The sequence below is a fragment of the Poeciliopsis prolifica genome, unplaced genomic scaffold (assembly GCF_027474105.1).
Source record: "Poeciliopsis prolifica strain line A6 unplaced genomic scaffold, Auburn_PproV2 SCAFFOLD101, whole genome shotgun sequence".
NCBI lineage: Eukaryota > Metazoa > Chordata > Actinopteri > Cyprinodontiformes > Poeciliidae > Poeciliopsis > Poeciliopsis prolifica.
In genome coordinates, this window is record NW_026562476.1 from 863,087 (window position 1) to 887,500 (window position 24,414).

Genomic DNA, 24,414 nt, shown 5'->3' on the forward strand with positions numbered 1-24,414 from the left:
CAGCCCTAAAGTGTAAAAATCTGGTTAGATTTATTTTAATTGATTGACAGTTCTAATATATTAGGGATGTTAATCTATTATATATATGTAAGTATTACAAAGTAGATGAAACGCATCTCCACGAAAGTATTTCAAGTTCTAGTTTCTAAGATCTCCATTAACATTTTTCAACCCATTGAGTTTCCATTGAACGTGACAAACATCCTCTCACCAAAGCTCCGTCAGCACCTCAGTGACATCCATTAGGTAGTGTGTGTGTGTGTATGTGTGGGTGGGTGTGTGTGTGGGTGGGTGTGTGTGTGTATATACATGTACATAGGACCTTTTTCTAGTGTAATAACATAACTTCTGAAAACTAGACTGTTTATAGGAATCATTATACCAGTTTACCCTTATGTGGTGTAATAGTTTGAGATATGGTATAAATTAAGTCTATCTTAAAGTTAAAGCTATTAGCATACTCGTAGTTCTCAATGTTCAGACAAGTGTTGGGCTTTGACACATGTAGGAAGACTGACATGAAAATCTTTTCAAAATCCTAAATAAAGTCATAGTGTGTCCTACAGGAGAAAACTACAAAAATATTTTTGTGGATAATTTTTTAAGCTTAGTTTATCACTAAGCTCAATTTAGTTTGCCACTTTAAATACAAATAAGAAAACTCTAGCACACGTTTTACTCTCTGCTTGTTAATTTTTTTTTTCCTGCTCCTTACATGTTTATATATGAAATAATTGAATGAATTTCGGTTTGTTTCATACATGGAAAGAAATTCTTTTGCTTTTCTGCTTTATGCATCTTACTTGATCTGTGCCCCATTCATTGAAACAATTACAAATAAATTATCCATTTTGTATGCAATTTTCTGCCTTTCTGTTGCAAAGGAACACTAGATTCACTCTGAGCAACATTATTCCAGCTCTTCAGAGGGCCAGCATTCTGCAAAATCTTCAGCTGGGCAGAATGCCTGTTTCTATGCTTCTGAGCTTCAGCCTCACAGAAGACCCCTTCCCTCACTCAGTTCCTTCAAACTAGTCAGCAGAATTTAGCATACATGTGGTGGAACGGTGCATCTGCTGAGCTCATTATACAAACTGCTATTCAGTGAAACTGGTGAAAACATTGTTAAAGTGTTAATAGAGGAGCGATGTGACGATATCCTGAATTTGAGAAAGAACAGGAGTTTTTAAAGAGAAAGAGACCCTACCTTCCTACCCTCATCTATGGTCATGAGCTTTGGGTTATGACTGAAAGAACGAGATCTCAGATACAAGCAGCCGAAAAGGGTTTCCTCCGTAGGGTGTCTGGCCTCCATTAGAGATAGGGTGAGAAGCTCGGTCATCCGGGAGGGACTCAGAGTAGAGCCACTGCTCCTCCACATGGAGAGGAGCCAGTTGAGGCTGAGGCATCTGGTCAGGATGCATCCTGGACGCCTCCCTGGTGAGGTGTTTTGGGCACGACTCACCGAGAGGAGGCCCCGGGGAAGACCCAGGACATGCTGGAGGGACTATGTCTCCTGGCTGGCCTGGGAACGCTTTGGGATTCCCAGGCCACCCTGGGAATCTTGGGGAGAGAGAAGTCTGGGCCTCCCTTCTGAAGCTGCTACTCCCACAACCCGACCCGGATAAGCGGAAGAAAATGGACGGACGGACGGACGGATGGATGGACCCCATTTCAAAGTGTCAAATTATAAAATTTTTCTAAGGTAACACAGTTATTTGATTGTACTATAAAGTGGCACTAAGTACCTGGAAAATACATTCTGTCCCTTTAATAAATTCTTGAAATAAAAATATGTTGTAGAAGGCAAAAATCCTATTTCACTAGTGCATAGTGTAGACTAATCTTTCACTAATCTAGTCTAATTAAATCATAATCAGGTTTTTTCAATCAAAAAATGTAGTGAGGACATGAAGAAAGCATTGGTGGTCCTTATAATCTGAAGGTGAGGTGAAAAGATTCTTAATAAAACTGCTATCTAAACAATTTTTGAAGCAATAAATTCCAATCATTTCCACCTTTAAGCCCTTATTGTATTTGCATCTTGTTTACTATTTCAGACCAGAAAGAAAAAAACAGAAAAAACACTGATCAGATAAAAAGTGATTAGAAATCCAAACTTGGAGGGATTGGATTCAACTTCTTTAACTTCAGCAGATGGAGCAGAAGGTTACTAGCAGATCAATATTTGTCAGTATGAGGTGATTGGATTATTTTGGCTCATTAGCTCTTGTTTGCTTAAGTAAGTGCTGGAACCATTCAATCAGAAATACAAAGTGCTACTGAGCATCTGCTGACCAGCAGCTTAGTACACAGACGTCACACTATTATTATAGTTTCTAAGTCTTTTTGGAATTATTTACCTTTAAAATATGTATTTTCTTACATAAAACAAGTGACATGAATAATGTTTTGTTTTTGTTTTTATCATGAACTGAATTGCTTCATGTTTCCATTGTAAAACTAAAGAACTGAGAAAGTGGGGTTGGGCTTGTGTTTGAAGAAGTGTTGGGTTATAAAAGGAGGCGATTCCTTTCATTCTGCCTCACACCAACCAGCTCTCTGCTGCCTCTGCTCTTTGTCTTCATCAGAGCTTCACCTCCTCCTTTGACTCCTGACAAGTGAGTGATTCTTCTCCACCTCTCCTGATGACCTTCTCTTTGTTTTGTTGCTCTCGTCTAAAGAATCTGTCTGTGTGTCTTCAGTTCTCCTCCAGCATGGCAGCACTGTGGCTTCAGTCCTTCTCTGTGCTGGTCTTACTGGTTGTATCGTGGCCCGGCTCCCAGGGCGTCGCACCACCGCAGCATCTATGCGGTTCTCACCTGGTTGACGCTCTCTACCTGGTCTGTGGGGACAGAGGCTTCTTCTACAGCCCCAAGAGGGATGTGGATCATCTCCTGGGTGAGACATCAAAACTTTACCACTTTAATTTGTTGGAGAAAAAAATGGAAAACTTTTTGGGTAAAAGAAACAAAATAGTAGCTCTAAATGCTCTAAGCAGAACTTTTGTTAGAAATCAAATTTTTGAACAGTTATTTGGCTCTTTTATGTGAGCTGGGTTTTTTAAATCTTTATTATTTTTGTGAATATGTTATATGTGTTTATAAACATGTTTTGTTCCAAGCAAGCTTTTCAAGGGGTTTCTTCCTTGTTGCCATGTATATATTATGGAATTATTCTGGTCGTCTGTGACTCTTTCTCATATAGTCACCTGCCTCAAATAATGACCTGATTCTTTTTTTTTTTGTCATAATCACTTTTGGCAAAAAAATTAATATAGAAAAGTGATATTCTCATCTTTGCTCTTATTTGTGGTCCTCTGAACCCTTTTGTCAACTAAGTCTTCAGATTGTGTCCCACTCAGATCAGGATGTTCAGTTCTGCTTTCTTCTTGTGTTGGATTTTAAAATATATGTTATTTTCTTTCCATGTTGTCATTACTTATGTGGTAGGTGACTGTTACCTCTTGTCTGATACCAAACAACAACATGCATCAGTACTAGCCCTTGTGTTTCAAGTCAATCATTTCCTATTTGAACCCTTTCTCCTTTCTCTTTGTTTTTCTCCTCCAGGGTTCCTCCCTTCAAAGACCGCCACAGGGTCGACTCAGGGCGGTGAGAACGAGGTGGCCGAGTTGGCCTTTAAGGACCAGATGGAGATGATGGTAAAGAGGACAGGCATCGTCGAGCAGTGCTGCCACAGGCCCTGCAGTATCTTTGACCTGCAGAACTACTGCAACTAATCGGCGTGCAGACAGTCCATGTGGAGCCGCTGACTGAGCGCAGCTTGATTTGTTGCTTAATTTAGAGTGAACCCCATCCCAGCAGCGTGGATCTCTTCCAGAGAACCGTCTGCAGTCAATGACATGTTGAGAGATGGATTATTTTTGCAAGAAAATAAAGTTTTATGATTTGAGACAACGTCAGGGTATGTGTGTTTCTTAGATGGACTTTTTTTTTTCCCCCAAAAAAAATGTAAAATGTGTCCTTCATCAAATATTCTTGCAGGTCATATTTATTAGCATCCGTGGTAAGAAATATGAAAAAAAGATGTTTCCTTTAATTTTTTTTTCAAAATCATTATTTACAAAACTCCCACCTTCAGTTTGAGTAAAACTCAAATTAAAGGTGGGAGTCTCTCTCTCTCTCTCTCTCTCTATGCTTACTTTTTTTTTTTACTTTATGTAAAATCTTGCTTTATCTTTAATGTGTGCAATCCCCTTTTGTCAACAGGACAGCATCTGGATTTCATTTATAACATACAATATTGGACTTTGTGGCTCTTATCGATTCCTATTTGTCCAATTTCTGTACATAATTCTTGGTTGCTTTTTATGCTTTATTTTGCAATTGGCCCAATACCCAAACAATCACATATATTCTTGCAACAATGCTTAAGTTGTAAAAACAGAATTCAACAATGAGCAATTCTCAATTTCAGACAGAGCTTGCAAGATTTTGCAGTTTATGACACTATTCACTCTAAAAAATGTTTATAGATGAGAATGAAGCCCACAGCATCATAGATCCTCGATTTGTTTATTTTAGTTACAGAGAGCCAGATATTTTCTAACCTGTTGACTCATTATGATTTTTTCAAAATGAGACAAAAGTGCATCTTAAAAACCAAAAACCTGCAACGATGTTGTTCATTTATGCTTTCTTGCTGCTCCCCGGCAGTTGCCAGAAAGGCAAACATTAAGACAAGCTCTTTCCTCATAGCTTTGGTACAAGAAACAAGAAACAAATGGAACTTAGGCTACAACTGGTGGCAAGAAAAGGTGGAACGTTTAAAAAATCATTTCTTGGTGCAGAGTGATTAAGAATATCTGTTCAAAGTGGTTAAGAAACCTAGGGTCAAATTTTTACAGAGTTGTCATGCAAAAAACCAACAACAACAAAAACCCTATAAAAATGTCTAATAGTGAGTACATGAGTACAACAGTGAGTAAAATCCCTCAAGCCCCATGTTTCAATCTATTTCCCACCTTTGTGGGCCCAATGTTGGCTAGGATCATATCTAATTATTATCATCTCAACTAGTCATTTTCTGGAATTTGTAAGGAAGCAAAATATTAAAAGATGGAAATGATGTTTAAAATTAGCACATTTTCTTAAGAGATTTAACGAATAACGTGAAGTAACTGTTGTAATTGTTACACAAAGCTCATTCTGAAACAGACATGTGTGTTAACTGTTGGTTCACTACTTAAATGTTAAATAAATAAATAAATAAATAAATAAATAACCTAGGCTCCCCAAATGAAATTTGTCTCACGACCTTAAGCAAGGACTTTACCTAACCTGGTATTGTGCAGAGAAGCGCGTACCCTGCATGCCCTGTCGCGGGCGCGCGCATCGCTCTCTCCGCTCGGGGCGGGGCGGGGCGGGGTGGGCGTGGTCACCTGAACCTCCTTTGGGTCGCGGCTGGTTCCGGAGAAAACAGGGCGGACTTTCGGCCCAGAAGTGGCGTTTGTTCCATGGACTGAAGTGCTGACCGCTCCCTAAATATATTTTATATAAACTGTTTTAAAAAGCTGCTTTAATTAATCTGTTGGACAAAGGTGAAGACGGACTTCCGGTTCTGCGCTGTTTCTTCTGGTCACTTCCAACTGGACAGCAGCGCGATGCCCGAGTTTCACCTGAACGAGACGTGCGCAAACGGTAAAAAGAAAGAAGCTTTGCTTTGTGTTTGAGGTGAAGGATCAGGGATTCACACAGTGCTGCTGCTGCTGCTGCTGCAGCTGCTCCTGCTGCTGGACCCGTCAGTGGACATCTGTCCTCTCCTCGTTGTCTTGTAATTCAGAGCTGAAACTGTTTCTCTATTCTGTCTGTTTTTCATGAAACGTCACAGACTTATGAACATTTTAAATGTGAGATTATGCATCACATACAAACGATATGCGGGACAAAGAGCCTGTTTTTCTGAGAAGATGTAAATGTCTGTTGCTTGAAAGCTGTCCGAAATATGTCTCCATGTCTCCATGTGTCCATGTCTCCATGTGTCCATGTCTCCATGTGTCCATGTCTCCATGTGTCCATGTCTCAATGTCTCCATGTCTCCATGTCTCCATGTGTCCATGTGGATGTTTAATGATGTTTAATGACACACAAAGTCAAATATGTTGGTTTGAACTACAAACCAACATATTTGGTTGGTATTTCTCAATTAATCAATGAATTTAAATGATGCTCAACTTCTGATAAACAAGAAGAGATATTTGATCATCTCTTAAATACATAATACCAAATAGAAATATGTATATTAACAGTATTTCTTGATCAAAAATCAAAGGTTGAAATTCATCCCTCTATTAATATCAACACTTGTGAATCAAAATGACAAAGACATTGAAATTATTCAATTTTTTTAAAGTCATTTTAATGTTCAGCAAGTCAGGGAGTTGACTTGTTTGAAGTTATTTTACTCAAGTTTATTTTTTTTTTTAAATACTCATCTTCTTCAGGTAAATACATTTTTCTTTACAGATTTACCTGAAATATCAGACACCTGCAGCTGATCCAGAATGCTGCTGCGGTTTCTCACTAGAACTTTGAAAATGGAGCACATCATCAGCTTTAACACCTGCAGCTCAGGGAAAAGCTACAGGGATCTGTTAGTTTACAAGTCACTGAACAGCTTGGGACCAACATGCATTAACGGTCTTAATGTGTCAACCTTCCAGATCATTCTGCTCTTCTGGTTCTGATCTGCTTTGGAACCCCAGAACTTAACGTGGAGAAGCTCCATTCAGCTTCTATGGCCCACAAATCTAGAACGTTCAGAAAGCGTCTGAAACTCTGAGTTCCTTTAAATCAAGCCTAAAACACACCTGTTTAGAGTTGCCTTTAATTCAGGATAACTAAAAAAATGATCAACATATTTGATAAATATTTGCTTGATGATTTTGATGGTGGCATTTGAGAAAATGTCATATTTATTGCATGTTTCATAATTGATTACTGTTTTTATGGTGTAAAGCATGTAGCTGAAATGTGCTACTCAAATGAACTTGACTTTGTTTCAATAAACTTGACAGAATAAGCAAAAACCTTGGTTATGCTGTTTGGAGGAATTCTAATAGCAACAGCTATAATAATAGTAAAACAATGAAAAATGAAAAGCAGCTTTTGATGGGATGTTGAGGCCAGTATAGTGATCAATATTCAAGTGACTGGGGCCGAAATTCAGACCTAATGGAAATAGAAGCCATTCTTCCAGGAAAAATTAAAAGTCTGTCCATCACAGCATTTCAGCCATTGAGGTGGCGCTCATTCAAACTAATGCTAATTGTGCTAATTATTAATATTAGATACTAATGGTAGCTTAAAATGGAGAATACCTTTCATTTTTGTCTTATTTCAATTCTTACCTTTGCTTCACACTTTAAGTGAAACTGTTAGTAAAGTACAAATATGTAAACATGTTTTTATTACTCATGTTTTTGTCCTCGAATGAAACTGTTTGTTTGTTGAACTTCCACATATTAATCAAAAAGAGGATGTGTTTAATTTTCAAACCAATCAACATATTTTCAATTTCTCCTTTCTTGGCCGACTGACTTTACCAAGTAAAACAAAACTGAAACAACAAATTAAATATTGAATTGGAATTTGTTTCTTAAATTCTGCTTAATACAAGTAATCTCTAATCTCTAAATGCTCTGAGTCATTTTGATTTGTAAGGTATTTTAATTGCTTCCCCACACCTGAAATCCAAACATGTTTCCCCACCACTTCGTTTTGAGTGTTCTCTATCTGGCTGCTGCCTGGTGCCGAGTTGTTTACAGTGTAAATATTAGCCAAGTTCTTCTTGTTGCCCTTAAGCAGAGCGGTCAGACCAGCATGGCTCAACACTGCACACACAAACCAAATATTGCATTTTGGTCAGCGAGACCAAGGAGTGTCTACAACAGTGTAGGAAGCTGCGGTGATACAATCATGAATTTCTCAAAGCCAAGTATTTAGCTGCCATGATCAGAAATCTAATTTAAAACTTTTTTCTTACCTCAGTTCAATTTCTGTGTAATTTAATTTCGAATTTGAAAAAGAAACCCAAAACATTTTTGTTTGTCTCATTAAGTTGCAAACACCCAATATGTTTACTTTTCTTGTCTGCCTGTCAGTGTTTTTGTTCATAAAATCTCAGAAGGGTTTTTGGAATAATCTGAAAGATCTCTATATGCATCTAAAATCAAATCAAATGTTATTTGTATAGCACATTTCAGCAGCAAGGCATTTCAAAGTGCTTTACATCATAACCACAAAAACACAAAGTCATGCATCATATAATAGACAATACATTGTTACATATTACGTTTCAAATGAAACTCTAAACAGGTGTGTTTTTAGTTGACATTTAAAGGAAGTCAGGGTTTCCGCTGTTTTACAGTTTTCTGGAAGTTTGTTCCAAATTTTTGGTGCATAGATGCTGAAAGCTGCTTCTTGGTTCTGGTTCTGGGGATGCAGAGCAGAACCAGAACCAGAACCAGAACCTGAGAGTCTGGAAGGTTGATACAACAACAGTAGATCTTTAATGTATTGTGGCGCTAAACCGTTCAGTGATTTGTAAACTAACAACAGTATTTTAAAGTCTATTCTTTGAGCTACAGGGAGCCAGTGGAGGGACTTTAAAACTGCTGTTATGTCTCTATCTTCCTGGTTTTAGTGAGAACAGGAGCAGCAGCTTCTGGATCAGCTGCAGCTGGAGGATTGATTTGTTGGACAGGCCTGTGAAGATGCTGTTGCAATAATCAATGTGACTAAAGATAAACACATGGATGAGTTTCTCTAGATCTGGATGATCTACCTGCTTTCCTCATTTAGGGATTGAAATTTATGAACAGTCTTCTTTGCAAAATAGTTCACAATTATGCAATTATGCACAATTATGTTCCATTTATTTTGGTTGTACTTGTTTCACTTTCTTCTGCCTATTTTTTCTACCTTGCATAGGTAGGCACAATATGCTGGATTAATTTACTGCAGAAAGCATTTGTTTGGATAATAATCTCATTTCATTGCTCTGTACATGTGCAATGACAATAAAGTTGAATCTAATCTAAAATCAGTGAGATTTGATCCTGGGACTCTAGCTGTATATTTAAACTGAACCATTTTTAATGTCTCCCAAGTTTTCTTCCAAATTTGCAGCATATCTCCATCCATCATTCTTGACATTTTGTTTACATTTTTCATGTTCTTTTGGCATAATGTAATAGAGCAAAAACAACATGAAACATCGTTGACTGAACTTCAAATTTCAATCAGTTTTAACTATTTTGAAACATTTTTTACTCTAATCCTGTTATACTCCCATCAATTGTATCCAGTGGGTTTCACTAATGATTAAAAGTTCCAGTCAGTGATATGTGTGGTATGTATGTATATACATATGCGGTATCTGGTATGTGTGGCAACTCCCCAGGGCAGCATCTTGTGGAGGAACAAGTCTTCAAATAACCCTGCTCCCCTGTTCTTATAATAGAGGCTCAAAATATCAATGGTGCCTAATGCAAACCATCACCAAATATCAGATGCATTTCTGTTGAACATTCCACTGTAGACTGGCAACTTAAGCTAGCATCGTAGCTCAAGTACCCTGATCATACATGAAAATCAAATTCCTAAAATAGAACTGAAATAACATTAAGTGCCACTGATCTAAGAAACAAATAATTTTCAAGGTTAATAATTAGTCCTTGCAAGTTTCACAGTTTGCCATGAATATGAAATTAACTCTTCAAACTTTAGACTTAAAGACCCAGTCCTCTAAGTAACTTCACTTAGAGGAGGACTAAGTTCAGCAGGTTTGTTATTTTGTCCTGTTCTTTGAATTTGATTTCACTACATTTGATAGCAGCTGAATTGTAAATGATCTAGTGGTTAAATAGAAATAAAGCTTGTCTGTCAGATTTGTCATGCCTCAAATCTGACATCAGGAGGAAATACTCAAATTGAATCCATTTTAATTTTCAGTTGCCTTCAGTTGACTTTTTTTTTTTTTACAATGTCTCCTGCACTAATTTAGCTTTGTTTACATGAACAGTTCTCTGGGGAAAAGTCTCTTTGCATTCCCCTGCCACCTACAAGACCAGTATTTGTGCAAACAGTGCATACACAGTGCAGTGCGTATGTGTTCATAACTCAGTTTTAGGGAAGCATGATATTAGAAAAGTCTTAGGATGGTTGTATTTCTGATCTTCTTTCCTCTCGGGCTCATCGGTGTTTTTACCTCTGTGACCTTCAGCATCTTAAGCAGTGTCATTTGTTTCCAGTGTGAGCACTTACTGCAGTAAGACTCTGTTCAACTGGATAAATATTACACTAACATGTAAAATTCAAGTTTATAACAACTGGAAACAATCACCTTTCATGGTCAAAGGCCAGTTCTACTGAGGTCTATCTTCAATATCATGAGTTCTGATCTGGTTTGAAATGGAGGATACAGACAAAACCCAAAAAGTTATATTCTTACTAATCCATCTATGTCCTAATCTTCTTATATAGTCATGGGATATGGATGATAAAGAACAAAATCCTGGATATAAGTAATAAATTGGAGTCAGATGTCAGAGGAAGGACAGTTGAGTTCAAAGTAATTCTATTTTTGGCAAACCTTTGGTCTACAGTCAACGATTGTTTTTTTGTTCTCTGTTGGACACTGACAAATGATTTACAGGAAATGTGTACATAGGTTTTCTGGTCATGGCCACTATTATTGTTTAACTCTGTAGTAATAAAGATATGATGCATTCCTAATAAAAGATCACCTGGAATTCTAGTAAAATCAGAAATGTCCTACAGAACTTCAGATTTTCAGTGAATGGTTCATGTCTTTGCAGGCTCTTTGCTGACACTGTGGTGTGGATCCCAGACCGCTGTGTGTTTGGTCACCACAGATCAAACTCTGATCCTCACACACCTGAACAACAGTCGACAAACAGGTAGTCCGTCACCGACATGCTTCTATCAGCTGAGCATCGCAGCTTCTCTTCTTGTGTAAAGTTAGCTTATTTTTGCTCTGCTGTCATGATCGCCTCTGTTCCCTCCTCAGTTTTGTCCTGGAAATTGGATGCATGTCACCTGAGTACTGTGTTATTAGGACGGCACTGTGACAGCTCAGCTTTGTTGGTCGTGCAGCTCAACTGCACGTCAAATGAAAGCACTGCATTGTCAGAAATGTCTTTCAACTAAATTAGTAGGATTTTCAGAGTTTTGCAAAGCAAATACTCAGGATTTCCTTTGGTGATCCAGTGGAATTAACTTGAAGGCAGGAGCCAACACTTAAAGGAAAGATGAAGTTTGTTAGAAAAACTTCATCTGCTTCAGGATGAAGCTGATTTGAGAGTGAAGTCAAATCAGGTTTGGAACAGTGAAAATATACAATTCAGAACACCTGAATTTACGGTGGTGGTGAGGCGCAAACCTCTGTATGAATGTAGAACTTGTAGGTAATATTAAAGTGTGAATTGATTTGAAAATTACTTTCATTTTTATATATGTTTATTATATGTGGTTATGTTTATTGAGTTAAAAATGTTAACTACGAAAAATCATAACTCACCTCCAAATCAGAGTGCAGCAAATAGAGCAGCTGCTCCCTTTTATCCAAGGTCTTTTCTTTTTGTTTGTCTTTTATCGCTTAAAATGATCCATAAACTATCACTTCTGCTTCTACATGGTCATCTGTTTTTGATTATTCTAAATCAAACATACTTGGTATGTTGGGAGTTTTACTGGATTTTCTTCTGGAATCGGGATGTTTGTGACTGGAATCAGTTGTTGTGGTGTGTTGCTCCTGCCGTGTGGTCGGACACACGAACCGATCGAACCTGTAGGTCTTTATCGGCTCTGTGGTCACAGAGGTTTGGAAAATCGGCCGACCATCGAAAAATGAACCAGACCTAAAACTCACAAGCTCTACTCCTCTCATCTTGTCTCGACCACTGCCCTAATGCCCTTCAAAATAAGATACAGCTGTGCCACAAAAACAAACATTTTACTCTTGTGAAAGTTTTAACTCAGAAAAATGACTATTGGGAGCGCTGAGCTCATTTCTCCCATCTGGGAGTGATGAGAGACAATGACACCCGAAGTGTTGCTAATGCACAGCCTACTTGGTCTCTGCAAGGAGAAGCAATTTGAAGCTTCATTGAGGCAATGAAGCAATGAAGCTTCATTGAGGCAATGCTGTGGTGACCGGATTAACATCCGATTGACATCCGGTCACCACATCATGCAGAGCAGCTGGGACTGTGGGAATCACCTACCCGGATGAATCCATTCTCCTGTCTCTTCTCTGGGCCTTTTACCTTCACAAAGAAACTTTCCAAAGAATCTCATCTGTTTCTTACTCATGTTGCTGCTTGTGGCTCAATGTTGGCGGCAAGACGCAACCGAGAGAATCCGGCTAAAGGATTATTAAAGTAAAAGATCCTCCATACTCAAATAATACATAAAACAGAAATATTTAATTATTTCTTGTGCGGCCCGGTGCCAATTGGTCCACGGACTGGTACCAGTCTGCAGCCCGGGGATTGGGGAGCACTGCTTTACGGCCAGTAGAACTGGTGCATAATACATTGTAAAACCTGAACACTAGTGGGTGTTTGGACATTCAAAGGAGTCTAGAATAAAACTGGCCTTGGACCACATCAGAGTAACAAAAAACATCCCAAAAGTCTTTGTTGAAAACCAGGTTCATGTCAAGAAACTGACCAATTTAAAAAGGTATTATTAATTTAGTCATGAAGAGTGGATTAATCGGTATCTTGTCTGATTATATTGATAATGATAAAAGCCTCAAGAAGTGTGGGATCAATGGGTGATTGGGAATGAATTTCAGCATGTTGGTTCTGGTTTTTCTTTTCTTGGTTCATGCATTTCTTATTCTTGGAGTAATTGTATCTTGAAATAAAAATGGCAAATCATTAAAAGACCATAATAACAGTAGCATTCCTTTAACAAACTTGTGATCACAACAAAACAGTTCCACAAAACGGAGCTATTTCTGGCTAAATTCCTCTGAGCTCATTGCTCTTTCCATGGACACTCCTTCTGAAAACCTTTCCCTGCAGGTGTTTTTATTTTCATAGAAGAATACACACCCTGTTAAACACACAGTCTTAATAAGTATGCGAACTGTCTCCAGGTATGCAAACTTACAGTTCCTACAACATGTGGCTGGGATTAACTCTGGCAATGCTGTCGTCCTTCCTGATTGGTGGAAGTGTCATCCTCAAGAAGAAAGCTCTCATCCGGTTGGCCAGCAATGGACACAGCAGAGCAGGTGAGCAGCGGCAGATGTTGACATTTGATCCATGTTTGCTCTGTGCCCTGGATGATCTTGCAAAATTGAAGCAACAAATGTGGTTCCAAATAGATGAACTATATTACTTTAATCTGAAGAGTCAATGAGGTGAGAAGTTCAGAATAGAAAGAATGAAAAATGACAACGAAAAGGTGATTTATTTAGAAACGGGTTAAAATAAGTGACAAAAGTGACTGCTTATACAGACCTGACATTTCAGCTCAAATTGTTTTCCAACATGGAAGTAACAACGATTTGGAAGACCTGTTTTGTTCTGCTCAATCACTTCTCCCAGCAAGTAGGGTGACTGCTTTTTGTGATACCATTCATTGGATAATTCAACCAGCCTTAAAATAACTTTGCAATTATTTCTATTGATGTTAGTAACTTAATTTGTGCCCACAACAAGTACATCCTTTACCCAAACTTCAAGTTGTGTTACATTCACATCTTAGCATTAGCATTAGCCACTAACCTAAAAAAGTGTTTCACTTTTGCTGTATGATACAACATTCAACTCACACGCTCATAAATGGAACTGTTGCACTCGTCTTCAGTTAAACTTGCAGACTTGTTAAGGGATGACTATTAGTAGTAAGATGTATCAAAGATTTAAAATGGGATTTACAGAACTGGCCATTTTTTTCTACATTCTGTTATTCAGACATTTTAGTTAGATAACATGTAGACCTGAAATTGGCATTGGAATGACTGATGTTTTCTCTGTATTTATATGAAGCAATGCAGTACTGTCTGTCCCCACCTGTTACTGCACACTTTGTCAGTAGGCTGGCATAATGCTTCTAATTACCATCAATATAAATATTCACTGGTGCAAATAGTCATGATGTGTAAACTCAATAGTAATAATCATTCTTATTAATATATTGTAGTTTTAAAACAATACATTAAACTCATTAAACTATGAACTCTGTCTGATGCTGTGGGTTGGCTGCTGGAGCAGATACTCTGACTAATTAACCATGTGATATGTTTCTCTATGGCAAAATATTCTGCACAAAAAGCCAGTGTACAAAAAGCCAAGTACATGTTACTCATGACTGTACAGTCTATGAAATAACATGCTGAAAGTAAAGTGCACACTTTTAGTTTTTCTTTATTTAATTTTCCTCTCACTTCACTTATACTCCATGTTTGGACTGTCACATAAAATCCCATCAAATAAAAATGAGATTGTTGGCTATTATGTGACAAAATATGAAAATAACCAGGAAACAAAATACTACGTTAGTGCAGTGTATGCTATGAATCAGGATGGCATTACTAGCACAAAATGTGCATCTGTTTGCGTTTCTGCAGGTGATGGAGGATATGGCTACCTTAAAGACTGGCTCTGGTGGGGAGGCCTGTTGACCAGTAAGAACTTCACTGTAGAACCTTTTACAGTCGTAACATTTGTGTGATTGAAGCAAAACCCCCCAAGAATAGTTGTTTACTGCGCATCTCAGTCAAGGGGAGAGAGGAAAAAGATCATTTACCCTTTAATAGCTTAGTTTGGAAACTGGATTAAATTATATCAGTAGAACTTTAGAAATGGAAGCATGTATGAGATTAAGCTAAACCAAAATGCAAAAAGGTTCTAATAGATGCACTAGGGAGGTTTAATTTCCATGTGCTGCTGAATAAGTGCTTGAACAATAAATTTGATTATCTCTGTTAAAACAGGAGTTTTATCAGTTTGTAATTCTGGAGCAAGAATATTTGTTTAGCATTTTCCCAGACAGGATTTCCTAGACAAGAAACTCTTACTGTTAATAAATTCATTTCAGACTCATTTCTGCATTTCCAAAATCCAAATAAATCATTTTTCACTACCATAAGTGTAAATGAGGCAAATTTGCTCTTGAGCTTTTGCTGTCCTCTTCATCACGCAGCAGTCCAACGTTTCAAAGTCCGTTGGTAAAACCTGTACATTTTGCCACATTGCTAAGTGTGTCTACAAGAAAGGCGTTAGATGTAATCCAGAAATTACAAAACTCAAGTGCAATAATCTCAACATTAAGCAACCAAAACATTATTACATTTTCATGATCATTCATTATTGCTAGTAAAAGCTATGTCAAAAATTCTAATTCTAGTTGTCTTTATCAATATCTTTAATATAATTAACTGAATTTCAATCACATTTCTGAGCAGCTTGTTGGCATTCTCAAGAGCTAATGAGGGGATGACCTACAACCACAAACGGGGAAAAAAACTAGAATTTTGCTTTGATTCTGTGTTTCTTCCTCTGCTTTTACTTCAGGTACACTCATGAACTCTTTAAAGTGTCTTATCTATTTTCACTCAGTCAGAAAGACTGTGGGGGAAAACCCCCGGATTTATCATGCTTTGTGTGTTATTTTTGATTGTTGCTTTGGATTTTAACTTGCGTCTAGCCATGTGTTTCATGAATGTTCACACTATTACCTCCTATCGTTTTCGTCCCTAGTTTGTGTAAAGTAGACCATTTTTTAAAGTGACTATAAAGCGATCACAACCCAAGAAAATAATCTCCACCAAACAAAAACGTAGAGAACTTTAAAACAAATACAATGAAGGATTTCATCAGAGTTCAATACACTACAATGTGCAAAAAATGTCTCTTTCTTGTAAAAGTTGACTGGATCATCTGTCCTGTGTGTGTGTGTGTGTGTGTGTGTGTGTGTGTGTGTGTGTGTGTGTGTGTGTGTGTGTGTGTGTGTGTGTGTGTGTGTGTGTGTGTGTGTGCTGTCTCTGCAGTGGGAGCCGGAGAGGTGTGTAATTTTGCTGCCTACATGTTCGCGCCAGCCACACTGGTGACCCCCCTGGGTGCGCTCAGTGTCCTCATCAGGTAGTGCTCAGTGTCTTCATCAGGTAGTGCTCAGTGTCCTCATCAGGTAACGCTCAGTGTCCTCATCTGGTAGCGCTCAGTGTTCTCATCTGGTAGTGCTCAGTGTTCTCATCAGGTAGCGCTCAGTGTCCTCATCAGGTAGCGCTCAGTGTTCTCATCTGGTAGCGCTCAGTGTTCTCATCTGGTAGTGCTCAGTGTCCTCATCAGGTAGCGCTCTGTCCTCATCAGGTAGTGCTCAGTGTCCTCATCAGGTAGTGCTCAGTGTCCTCATCAGGTATTGCTCAGTGTCCTCATCAGGTAGCGCTCAGTGTTCTCATCTGGTAGCGCTCAGTGTTCTCATCTGGTAGCGCTCAGTGTCCTCATCAGGTAGTGCTCAGTGTTCTCATCTGGTAGCGCTCAGTGTTCTCATCAGGTAGCGCTCAGTGTCCTCATCAGGTAGCGCTCAGTGTTCTCATCTGGTAGCGCTCAGTGTTCTCATCTGGTAGTGCTCAGTGTCCTCATCAGGTAGCGCTCTGTCCTCATCAGGTAGTGCTCAGTGTCCTCATCAGGTAGTGCTCAGTGTCCTCATCAGGTATTGCTCAGTGTCCTCATCAGGTAGCGCTCAGTGTTCTCATCTGGTAGCGCTCAGTGTTCTCATCTGGTAGTGCTCAGTGTCCTCATCAGGTAGCGCTCTGTCCTCATCAGGTAGTGCTCAGTGTCCTCATCAGGTAGTGCTCAGTGTCCTCATCAGGTAGTGCTCAGTGTCCTCATCAGGTAGTGCTCAGTGTCCTCATCAGGTAGTGCTCAGTGTCCTCATCAGGTAGCGCTCAGTGTTCTCATCTGGTAGCGCTCAGTGTTCTCATCTGGTAGTGCTCAGTGTCCTCATCAGGTAGCGCTCTGTCCTCATCAGGTAGTGCTCAGTGTCCTCATCAGGTAGTGCTCAGTGTCCTCATCAGGTAGTGCTCAGTGTCCTCATCAGGTAGTGCTCAGTGTCCTCATCAGGTAGCGCTCAGTGTCCTCATCAGGTAGCGCTCAGTGTCCTCATCAGGTAGCGCTCAGTGTCCTCATCAGGTAACGCTCAGTGTCCTCATCAGGTAACGCTCAGTGTCCTCATCAGGTAAAGCTCAGTGTCCTCATCAGGTAGCGCTCAGTGTCCTCATCAGGTAGCGCTCAGTGTCCTCATCAGGTAGCGCTCAGTGTCCTCATCAGGTAGCGCTCAGTGTCCTCATCAGGTAACGCTCAGTGTCCTCATCAGGTAGCGCTCAGTGTCCTCATCAGGTAGTGCTCAGTGTCCTCATCAGGTAGCGCTCAGTGTCCTCATCAGGTAACGCTCAGTGTCCTCATCAGGTAGTGCTCAGTGTCCTCATCAGGTAGCGCTCAGTGTCCTCATCAGGTAGCGCTCAGTGTCCTCATCAGGTAGCGCTCAGTGTCCTCATCAGGTAGTGCTCAGTGTCCTCATCAGGTAGTGCTCAGTGTCCTCATCAGGTAGCGCTCAGTGTCCTTATCAGGTAGTGCTCAGTGTCCTCATCAGGTAGCGCTCAGTGTCCTCATCAGGTAACGCTCAGTGTCCTCATCAGGTAACGCTCAGTGTCCTCATCAGGTAACGCTCAGTGTCCTCATCAGGTAGTGCTCAGTGTCCTCATCAGGTAGCGCTCAGTGTCCTCATCAGGTAGCGCTCAGTGTCCTCATCAGGTAGTGCTCAGTGTCCTCATCAGGTAGCGCTCAGTGTCCTCATCAGGTAGTGCTCAGTGTCCTCATCAGGTAACGCTCAGTGTCCTCATCAGGTAACGCTCAGTGTCCTCATCAGGTAGCGCTCAGTGTCCTCATCAGGTAACGCTCAGTGTCCTCATCAGGTAGCGCTCAGTGTCCTCATCAGGTAGCGCTCAGTGTCCTCATCAGGTAACGCTCAGTGTCCTCATCAGGTAACGCTCAGTGTCCTCATCAGGTAACGCTCAGTGTCCTCATCAGGTAACGCTCAGTGTCCTCATCAGGTAACGCTCAGTGTCCTCATCAGGTAACGCTCAGTGTCCTCATCAGGTAGCGCTCAGTGTCCTCATCAGGTAACGCTCAGTGTCCTCATCAGGTAGCGCTCAGTGTCCTCATCAGGTAGCGCTCAGTGTCCTCATCAGGTAACGCTCAGTGTCCTCATCAGGTAGCGCTCAGTGTCCTCATCAGGTAGTGCTCAGTGTCCTCATCAGGTAACGCTCAGTGTCCTCATCAGGTAGCGCTCAGTGTCCTCATCAGGTAGCGCTCAGTGTCCTCATCAGGTAACGCTCAGTGTCCTCATCAGGTAACGCTCAGTGTCCTCATCAGGTAACGCTCAGTGTCCTCATCAGGTAACGCTCAGTGTCCTCATCAGGTAGCGCTCAGTGTCCTCATCAGGTAGCGCTCAGTGTCCTCATCAGGTAACGCTCAGTGTCCTCATCAGGTAACGCTCAGTGTCCTCATCAGGTAGCGCTCAGTGTCCTCATCAGGTAGCGCTCAGTGTTCTCATCAGGTAGCGCTCAGTGTCCTCATCAGGTAGCGCTCAGTGTCCTCATCAGGTAACGCTCAGTGTCCTCATCAGGTAGCGCTCAGTGTCCTCATCAGGTAGCGCTCAGTGTCCTCATCAGGTAACGCTCAGTGTCCTCATCAGGTAGTGCTCAGTGTCCTCATCAGGTAGCGCTCAGTGTCCTCATCAGGTAACGCTCAGTGTCCTCATCAGGTAACGCTCAGTGTCCTCATCAGGTAGCGCTCAGTGTCCTCATTAGGTAACGCTCAGTGTCCTCATCAGGTAACGCTCAGTGTCCTCATCAGGTAGTGCTCAGTGTCCTCATCAGGTAGCGCTCAGTGTCCTCATCAGGTAACGCTCAGTGTCCTCATCAGGTAGTGCTCAGTGTCCTCATCAGGTAGTGCTCAGTGTCCTCATCAGGTAACGCTCAGTGTCCTCATCAGGTAACGCTCAGTGTCCTCATCAGGTAACGCTCAGTGTCCTCATCAGGTAGCGCTCAGTGTCCTCATTAGGTAACGCTCAGTGTCCTCATCAGGTAACGCTCAGTGTCCTCATCAGGTAGCGCTCAGTGTCCTCATCAGGTAGCGCTCAGTGTCCTCATCAGGTAGCGCTCAGTGTCCTCATCAGGTAGCGCTCAGTGTCCTCATCAGGTAGCGCTCAGTGTCCTCATCAGGTAGCGCTCAGTGTTCTCATCTGGTAGCGCTCAGTGTTCTCATCAGGTAGCGCTCAGTGTCCTCATCAGGTAGCGCTCAGTGTCCTCATCAGGTAGCGCTCAGTGTCCTCATCAGGTAACGCTCAGTGTTCTCATCAGGTAGCGCTCAGTGTCCTCATCAGGTAGCGCTCAGTGTCCTCATCAGGTAACGCTCAGTGTCCTCATCAGGTAGTGCTCAGTGTCCTCATCAGGTAGCGCTCAGTGTCCTCATCAGGTAACGCTCAGTGTCCTCATCAGGTAACGCTCAGTGTCCTCATCAGGTAGCGCTCAGTGTCCTCATTAGGTAACGCTCAGTGTCCTCATCAGGTAACGCTCAGTGTCCTCATCAGGTAGCGCTCAGTGTCCTCATCAGGTAGCGCTCAGTGTCCTCATCAGGTAGTGCTCAGTGTCCTCATCAGGTAGTGCTCAGTGTCCTCATCAGGTAGCGCTCAGTGTCCTCATCAGGTAACGCTCAGTGTCCTCATCAGGTAACGCTCAGTGTCCTCATCAGGTAACGCTCAGTGTCCTCATCAGGTAGTGCTCAGTGTCCTCATCAGGTAGCGCTCAGTGTCCTCATCAGGTAGCGCTCAGTGTCCTCATCAGGTAACGCTCAGTGTCCTCATCAGGTAGCGCTCAGTGTCCTCATCAGGTAGTGCTCAGTGTCCTCATCAGGTAGTGCTCAGTGTCCTCATCAGGTAACGCTCAGTGTCCTCATCAGGTAGCGCTCAGTGTCCTCATCAGGTAGTGCTCAGTGTCCTCATCAGGTAGTGCTCAGTGTCCTCATCAGGTAGCGCTCAGTGTCCTCATCAGGTAGTGCTCAGTGTCCTCATCAGGTAGTGCTCAGTGTCCTCATCAGGTAACGCTCAGTGTCCTCATCAGGTAGTGCTCAGTGTCCTCATCAGGTAGTGCTCAGTGTCCTCATCAGGTAGCGCTCAGTGTCCTCATCAGGTAGTGCTCAGTGTCCTCATCAGGTAGTGCTCAGTGTCCTCATCAGGTAACGCTCAGTGTCCTCATCAGGTAACACTCAGTGTCCTCATCAGGTAACGCTCAGTGTCCTCATCAGGTAGTGCTCAGTGTCCTCATCAGGTAGTGCTCAGTGTCCTCATCAGGTAGCGCTCAGTGTCCTCATCAGGTAACGCTCAGTGTCCTCATCAGGTAGCGCTCAGTGTCCTCATCAGGTAGTGCTCAGTGTCCTCATCAGGTAGTGCTCAGTGTCCTCATCAGGTAACGCTCAGTGTCCTCATCAGGTAGCGCTCAGTGTCCTCATCAGGTAGTGCTCAGTGTCCTCATCAGGTAGCGCTCAGTGTCCTCATCAGGTAGCGCTCAGTGTCCTCATCAGGTAGCGCTCAGTGTCCTCATCAGGTAGCGCTCAGTGTCCTCATCAGACAGCCGCCATCTTCTGAGGAAAACATGTTGATGTGTTTTTAGTCATGTCGTTCTGGTCTGTGTTTTTAAGCGCGGTTCTCTCCTCCCGCCTGTTGGAGGAGCAGTTGAATGTGGTGGGGAAGTTCGGCTGTCTGCTGTGTGTACTCGGGAGCATTCTGTTGGTCATTCATGCCCCACAAGAACAAGAAGTCACATCAATACAGGACATGACCAATAAGCTGCTGGAGCCAGGTGAGAGGAGAGTCCAACAATTCATCCAGACATGCTACTTGACATGGTCCATCAAATCCAACATAGAGCATTGCATTCTTAAATATAATTTCAGCAATCAGATCTGTTTTTATTCATATACAGCCAGTTAGCATACATGTTAAAAGTGATTACATTTTATGAATTACTCTTTGAAAATAGAGAAAGTTTAATAGGTCGGTTTATTAAAACCAATCTACCACAACTGACTCTGTGATTATGTTCGTGATGTTACCCAAAAAGAAAATGAGTTTGACACCCCTGTTTCTTTATTATTATTATTATTATTTTGTAATTAACTCAAAGTTGGTTTATATGCAAGCTTCATTTGAACAAAACAAGAAATTCTTTGAGTTTTTGCTTATCTGTTTGCCACTGTGCTTGCCTGTACCAGGTTTCCTGTTCTATATTGTGGCGGTTTTGGTTCTGTGTGCGGTTCTGGTGTTGTATTTCTCTCCACGTTCTGGTCGTTCCAACATCCTGATCTACATCGGGATCTGCTCGTTGCTGGGAGCCTTCACCGTATCGTCGGTGAAGGGCCTCGCCATAGCCATCAACACCGGTGAGATGCTGCAGACGGAAACATGCTTCTGCTGACTCAACATTTTGAAGATTCTAAACATGTTCAGATCAGCTAAAGTTTTCCTTTAGCTGAATTACACAAAACCACTGCTGTGAATCTTTGTCATTTTTTCCCCCTCTGCCCAGTGACTTATGACATCTCTGTGCTCAGCCAGCCTCTTACATGGATCCTGCTGCTCACCCTCATTGTTTCAATAGTAGCACAGGTAAGCTGGGCTCATAAAAACAGGCGCTGTAAGTTACAAGATGGAAAAGAATTTGGTGTCTTGGTACCATATAAATTGGTGATGTATAATGCAGTATCTGATTGCTGTAGACCATATATCTGGTTATTAAATTGAATAATCATGAATATGTTAAAATCATTTGTTTTTATTTTGGTTTTGATCTTAATGATCTATCAAAATGTCCTCCTGGTTCATGTAATTTACTGGTTCACACAAGTATATTTTCTCAGAATAGACTTGATTCAGCTGATGACATCCATTGTGTCAAATGTTCCAGACCGTTCCTTAATTCCTTCTTCACAAAGTGTAGATAAAACTAGATTTCAGCAGTTGGAGGATTTCTCTTTTGTCTGTCACAATGTACCAAATAAACACCTTTCAACGATGGGCTAAGCTTTTGCTAAAAATGTATGCAAGAAACAGACACTTGCACTTGCTGTAGTTGTGTTTTTCCAGAATGCTCTTGCTGCTGTCTGCTTCTTGCTCTCTGGTTTGCTTGACATTCACATATGCATCCAAGTCCAGCTTGAGTTTGCTCCAACCAAATTCAGACCCAAGTTTTTATCCGGACCACAGTTTGCTGTTCTGGACCACATCAGAGTTGGATTGCACATTGATCACCTGACAAATGAACTTCACTTTCTAAACAAAGTAACTAGAGTTGGATCGAAGCAGACTAAACAGGGCTGGTCCTAATGCACCTTAAGAAGACTATGGACTATTGTTATAAATGGTTAATTATGAGTGGCCAGTATGAAACTTCATCTGACTGACATCCTCATTTCATACCATAAAACGTCTTGTTAAAAAAGTCTAAAACAGCTTTGGGACAGAAAGGCCTCCTCATGCATGGAGAGAACACCAGACCCCACACACAAAGCCAAACGTTTGTGTTTGTCATGTGGCTGGGAGACTCATTGATGAGTCTGAAGTCACCTTTGTGTCTGTGCAGGTGAACTACCTCAACAAGTCTCTGGACACCTTCAACACCCTGCTGGTGTATCCTATCTACTACGTCCTCTTCACCTCTGTGGTCCTTTCCACCTCCATCATCCTTTTCCAGGAGTGGAGCAGCATGTCTGCCGTGGACGTGGTCACAACACTGGGCTCGTTCCTGGTCATCGTGGTGGGCGTGGCCTTGCTACACCTGTTCAGGGAGTTGCAGGTGGGCATCCCTTCCCCCCTAACATCCCTCCTCAGATGAACGAAAGCTTTTCTTCTTATTTTTTGCCAATAAAGATACAACGATTCAACCTCATACAGGAATCTGATGTTTGATTTCTCTTAATGCAGATTACAATGAAGCAGCTGACCAATCAGCTTTCTCAGCCAGTGGAGAGGGTGGGACTTACAGAAGAAGTCACAACCAATGGAAGAAGAGGAAGGAATAAAAAGGAGGATAAATATGGACTGATGGACAATGTAGTCATAGAAAGTCTGCCTCCTATGAGAGAGGAGGGACCCAGAGTTTTCATAATCAGCTGAAAAAGAGAATTCCAGAAGTTTCTGTTCTGTTACTTGACATTTCCTGCACTTTGTAAAACATTTGCTGCCATCTTAGTTCATGCTATAGGTCCCTCCAATCTCGCATGTTGGTATTTAATGGTACAGTACTAGTTAACCTTTTTAATTTGTAAATATTTAAGAAATTTTTCCCATAAATACCATTTTAGTTGAAGGTTTAAATAATTTATTGGAAATAAGTACTTTAGAGCCCACTCATAATATGCTGTCAAAGAAATAACAATAAATAACAATAATAATAATAATAATAATAAATAAGACAAGTTGACAGAAAACAAGAAAATCCAAAACATGGATCAAAGTTTACCATCAAACTGGTTGGTTAAATAATATCAAACTGCTCCTCATAAAAAGACATCTCCTCATACCTTGAGCATTTTAAAGATTTTACTTGATGGCATTAAATTATAAGATGAGTTGGTGTCTTCTGTTATGGACTCCAAATTGGTTCTGCCTCCTCTTTCACAGGAGGTTTGGCTGGAAAGAGTTTTTCTGTGATGTCTCAGGCTGTTTGTTCATTAATCACCAGTTAGACTGGCTGAGTCCCAAGAAGATGTTAATTGAAAAAACCATAATGGCACCAAAGAAGTTTTTTTTTTTTTGCAGTTGACTTTTTACCCCTAATACCCTTTTTCAAAGTTTTTGTACTACTTGTGGCCTTTTTTAAACAGTAGAAAGAACGAAAGGCAGAGAGTCTAAATAAATTGAAAAGTCAAATGTAATTAAATATTCCTTTAAATTGGTGATTATTTCCGACATGTACACTTGTTTAAATAACAAGTATACATGTCATTGGAGGAGGCTCACATTTTCATTTTAGCTGTTTTAAACAGACATAGTGTCCTAATTTATTCATCATCAGAAAGATGGTGTTAGTTTAACAGGAAGCATTTTTAATCACATAATCACCATTTTCTAAGGGTGTCATTTATTTGGGTGTCATGCTGTGTGTGGCCTGATTGTTGGAAACGATAAAATAAGATTTTGGCTGTTACGCAGGGCACTGCGCTGCTTTCAAAATGAACAGCCAAACTTCACCTTAACTATTGTTTAGAAAGTGGACTGGTTAGAAAACTTTTGGTATGATTACCTACCAAATATTAGCTCTATCTTGCATAGCAACTCTGAGATCTGTTAAGTG

The 24,414-nt window shown here is 41.0% G+C and overlaps 2 protein-coding genes across 3 annotated transcripts in view; both read left to right on the top strand.

The window, feature by feature from the left end:
• Positions 1–2,523: 2,523 nt before the first annotated feature.
• On the top strand, positions 2,524–3,920 carry ins (preproinsulin). 2 transcript variants are annotated; one of them, XM_055023489.1, is made up of 3 exons: positions 2,524–2,621; positions 2,706–2,901; positions 3,573–3,920. In XM_055023489.1, the coding sequence occupies exons 2-3, from the start codon at positions 2,718–2,720 to the stop codon at positions 3,740–3,742; spliced, it is 354 nt and encodes a 117-aa protein (XP_054879464.1). In that variant the 5' UTR covers positions 2,524–2,621; positions 2,706–2,717; the 3' UTR covers positions 3,743–3,920. The 2 variants fall into 2 exon arrangements, with proteins under 2 accessions (XP_054879464.1, XP_054879463.1); XM_055023488.1 differs by lacking the exon at positions 2,524–2,621 and having other exon boundaries at positions 2,649–2,901.
• A 1,521-nt stretch (positions 3,921–5,441) lies between these two features.
• The window catches only part of nipal4 (NIPA like domain containing 4), a 19,422-nt gene continuing 449 nt past the window's right edge, over positions 5,442–24,414 (top strand). The window contains exons 1-10 of the mRNA XM_055023487.1: positions 5,442–5,663; positions 10,844–10,945; positions 13,153–13,290; positions 14,632–14,688; positions 16,054–16,144; positions 20,762–20,922; positions 21,335–21,502; positions 21,649–21,728; positions 22,702–22,914; positions 23,043–24,414. The exon at positions 23,043–24,414 is cut by the window's right edge and continues 449 nt beyond it. Of these exons, the coding sequence (XP_054879462.1) occupies positions 5,627–5,663; positions 10,844–10,945; positions 13,153–13,290; positions 14,632–14,688; positions 16,054–16,144; positions 20,762–20,922; positions 21,335–21,502; positions 21,649–21,728; positions 22,702–22,914; positions 23,043–23,234 (1,239 nt within the window). The 5' untranslated portion in view covers positions 5,442–5,626 and the 3' untranslated portion in view covers positions 23,235–24,414. The remainder of the gene's footprint in view (positions 5,664–10,843; positions 10,946–13,152; positions 13,291–14,631; positions 14,689–16,053; positions 16,145–20,761; positions 20,923–21,334; positions 21,503–21,648; positions 21,729–22,701; positions 22,915–23,042) is intronic.

What these genes read in the sequence shown, in the direction of transcription:
- ins (XM_055023488.1), top strand. Translation starts at nt 2,649, where the DNA reads ATGACCTTCTCTTTGTTTTGTTGCTCTCGTCTAAAGAATCTGTCTGTG. An exon ending in GGATGTGGATCATCTCCTGG is followed by an intron (nt 2,902 to 3,572) that starts GTGAGACATCAA and finishes TTTCTCCTCCAG; the next exon opens with GGTTCCTCCCTTCAAAGACC.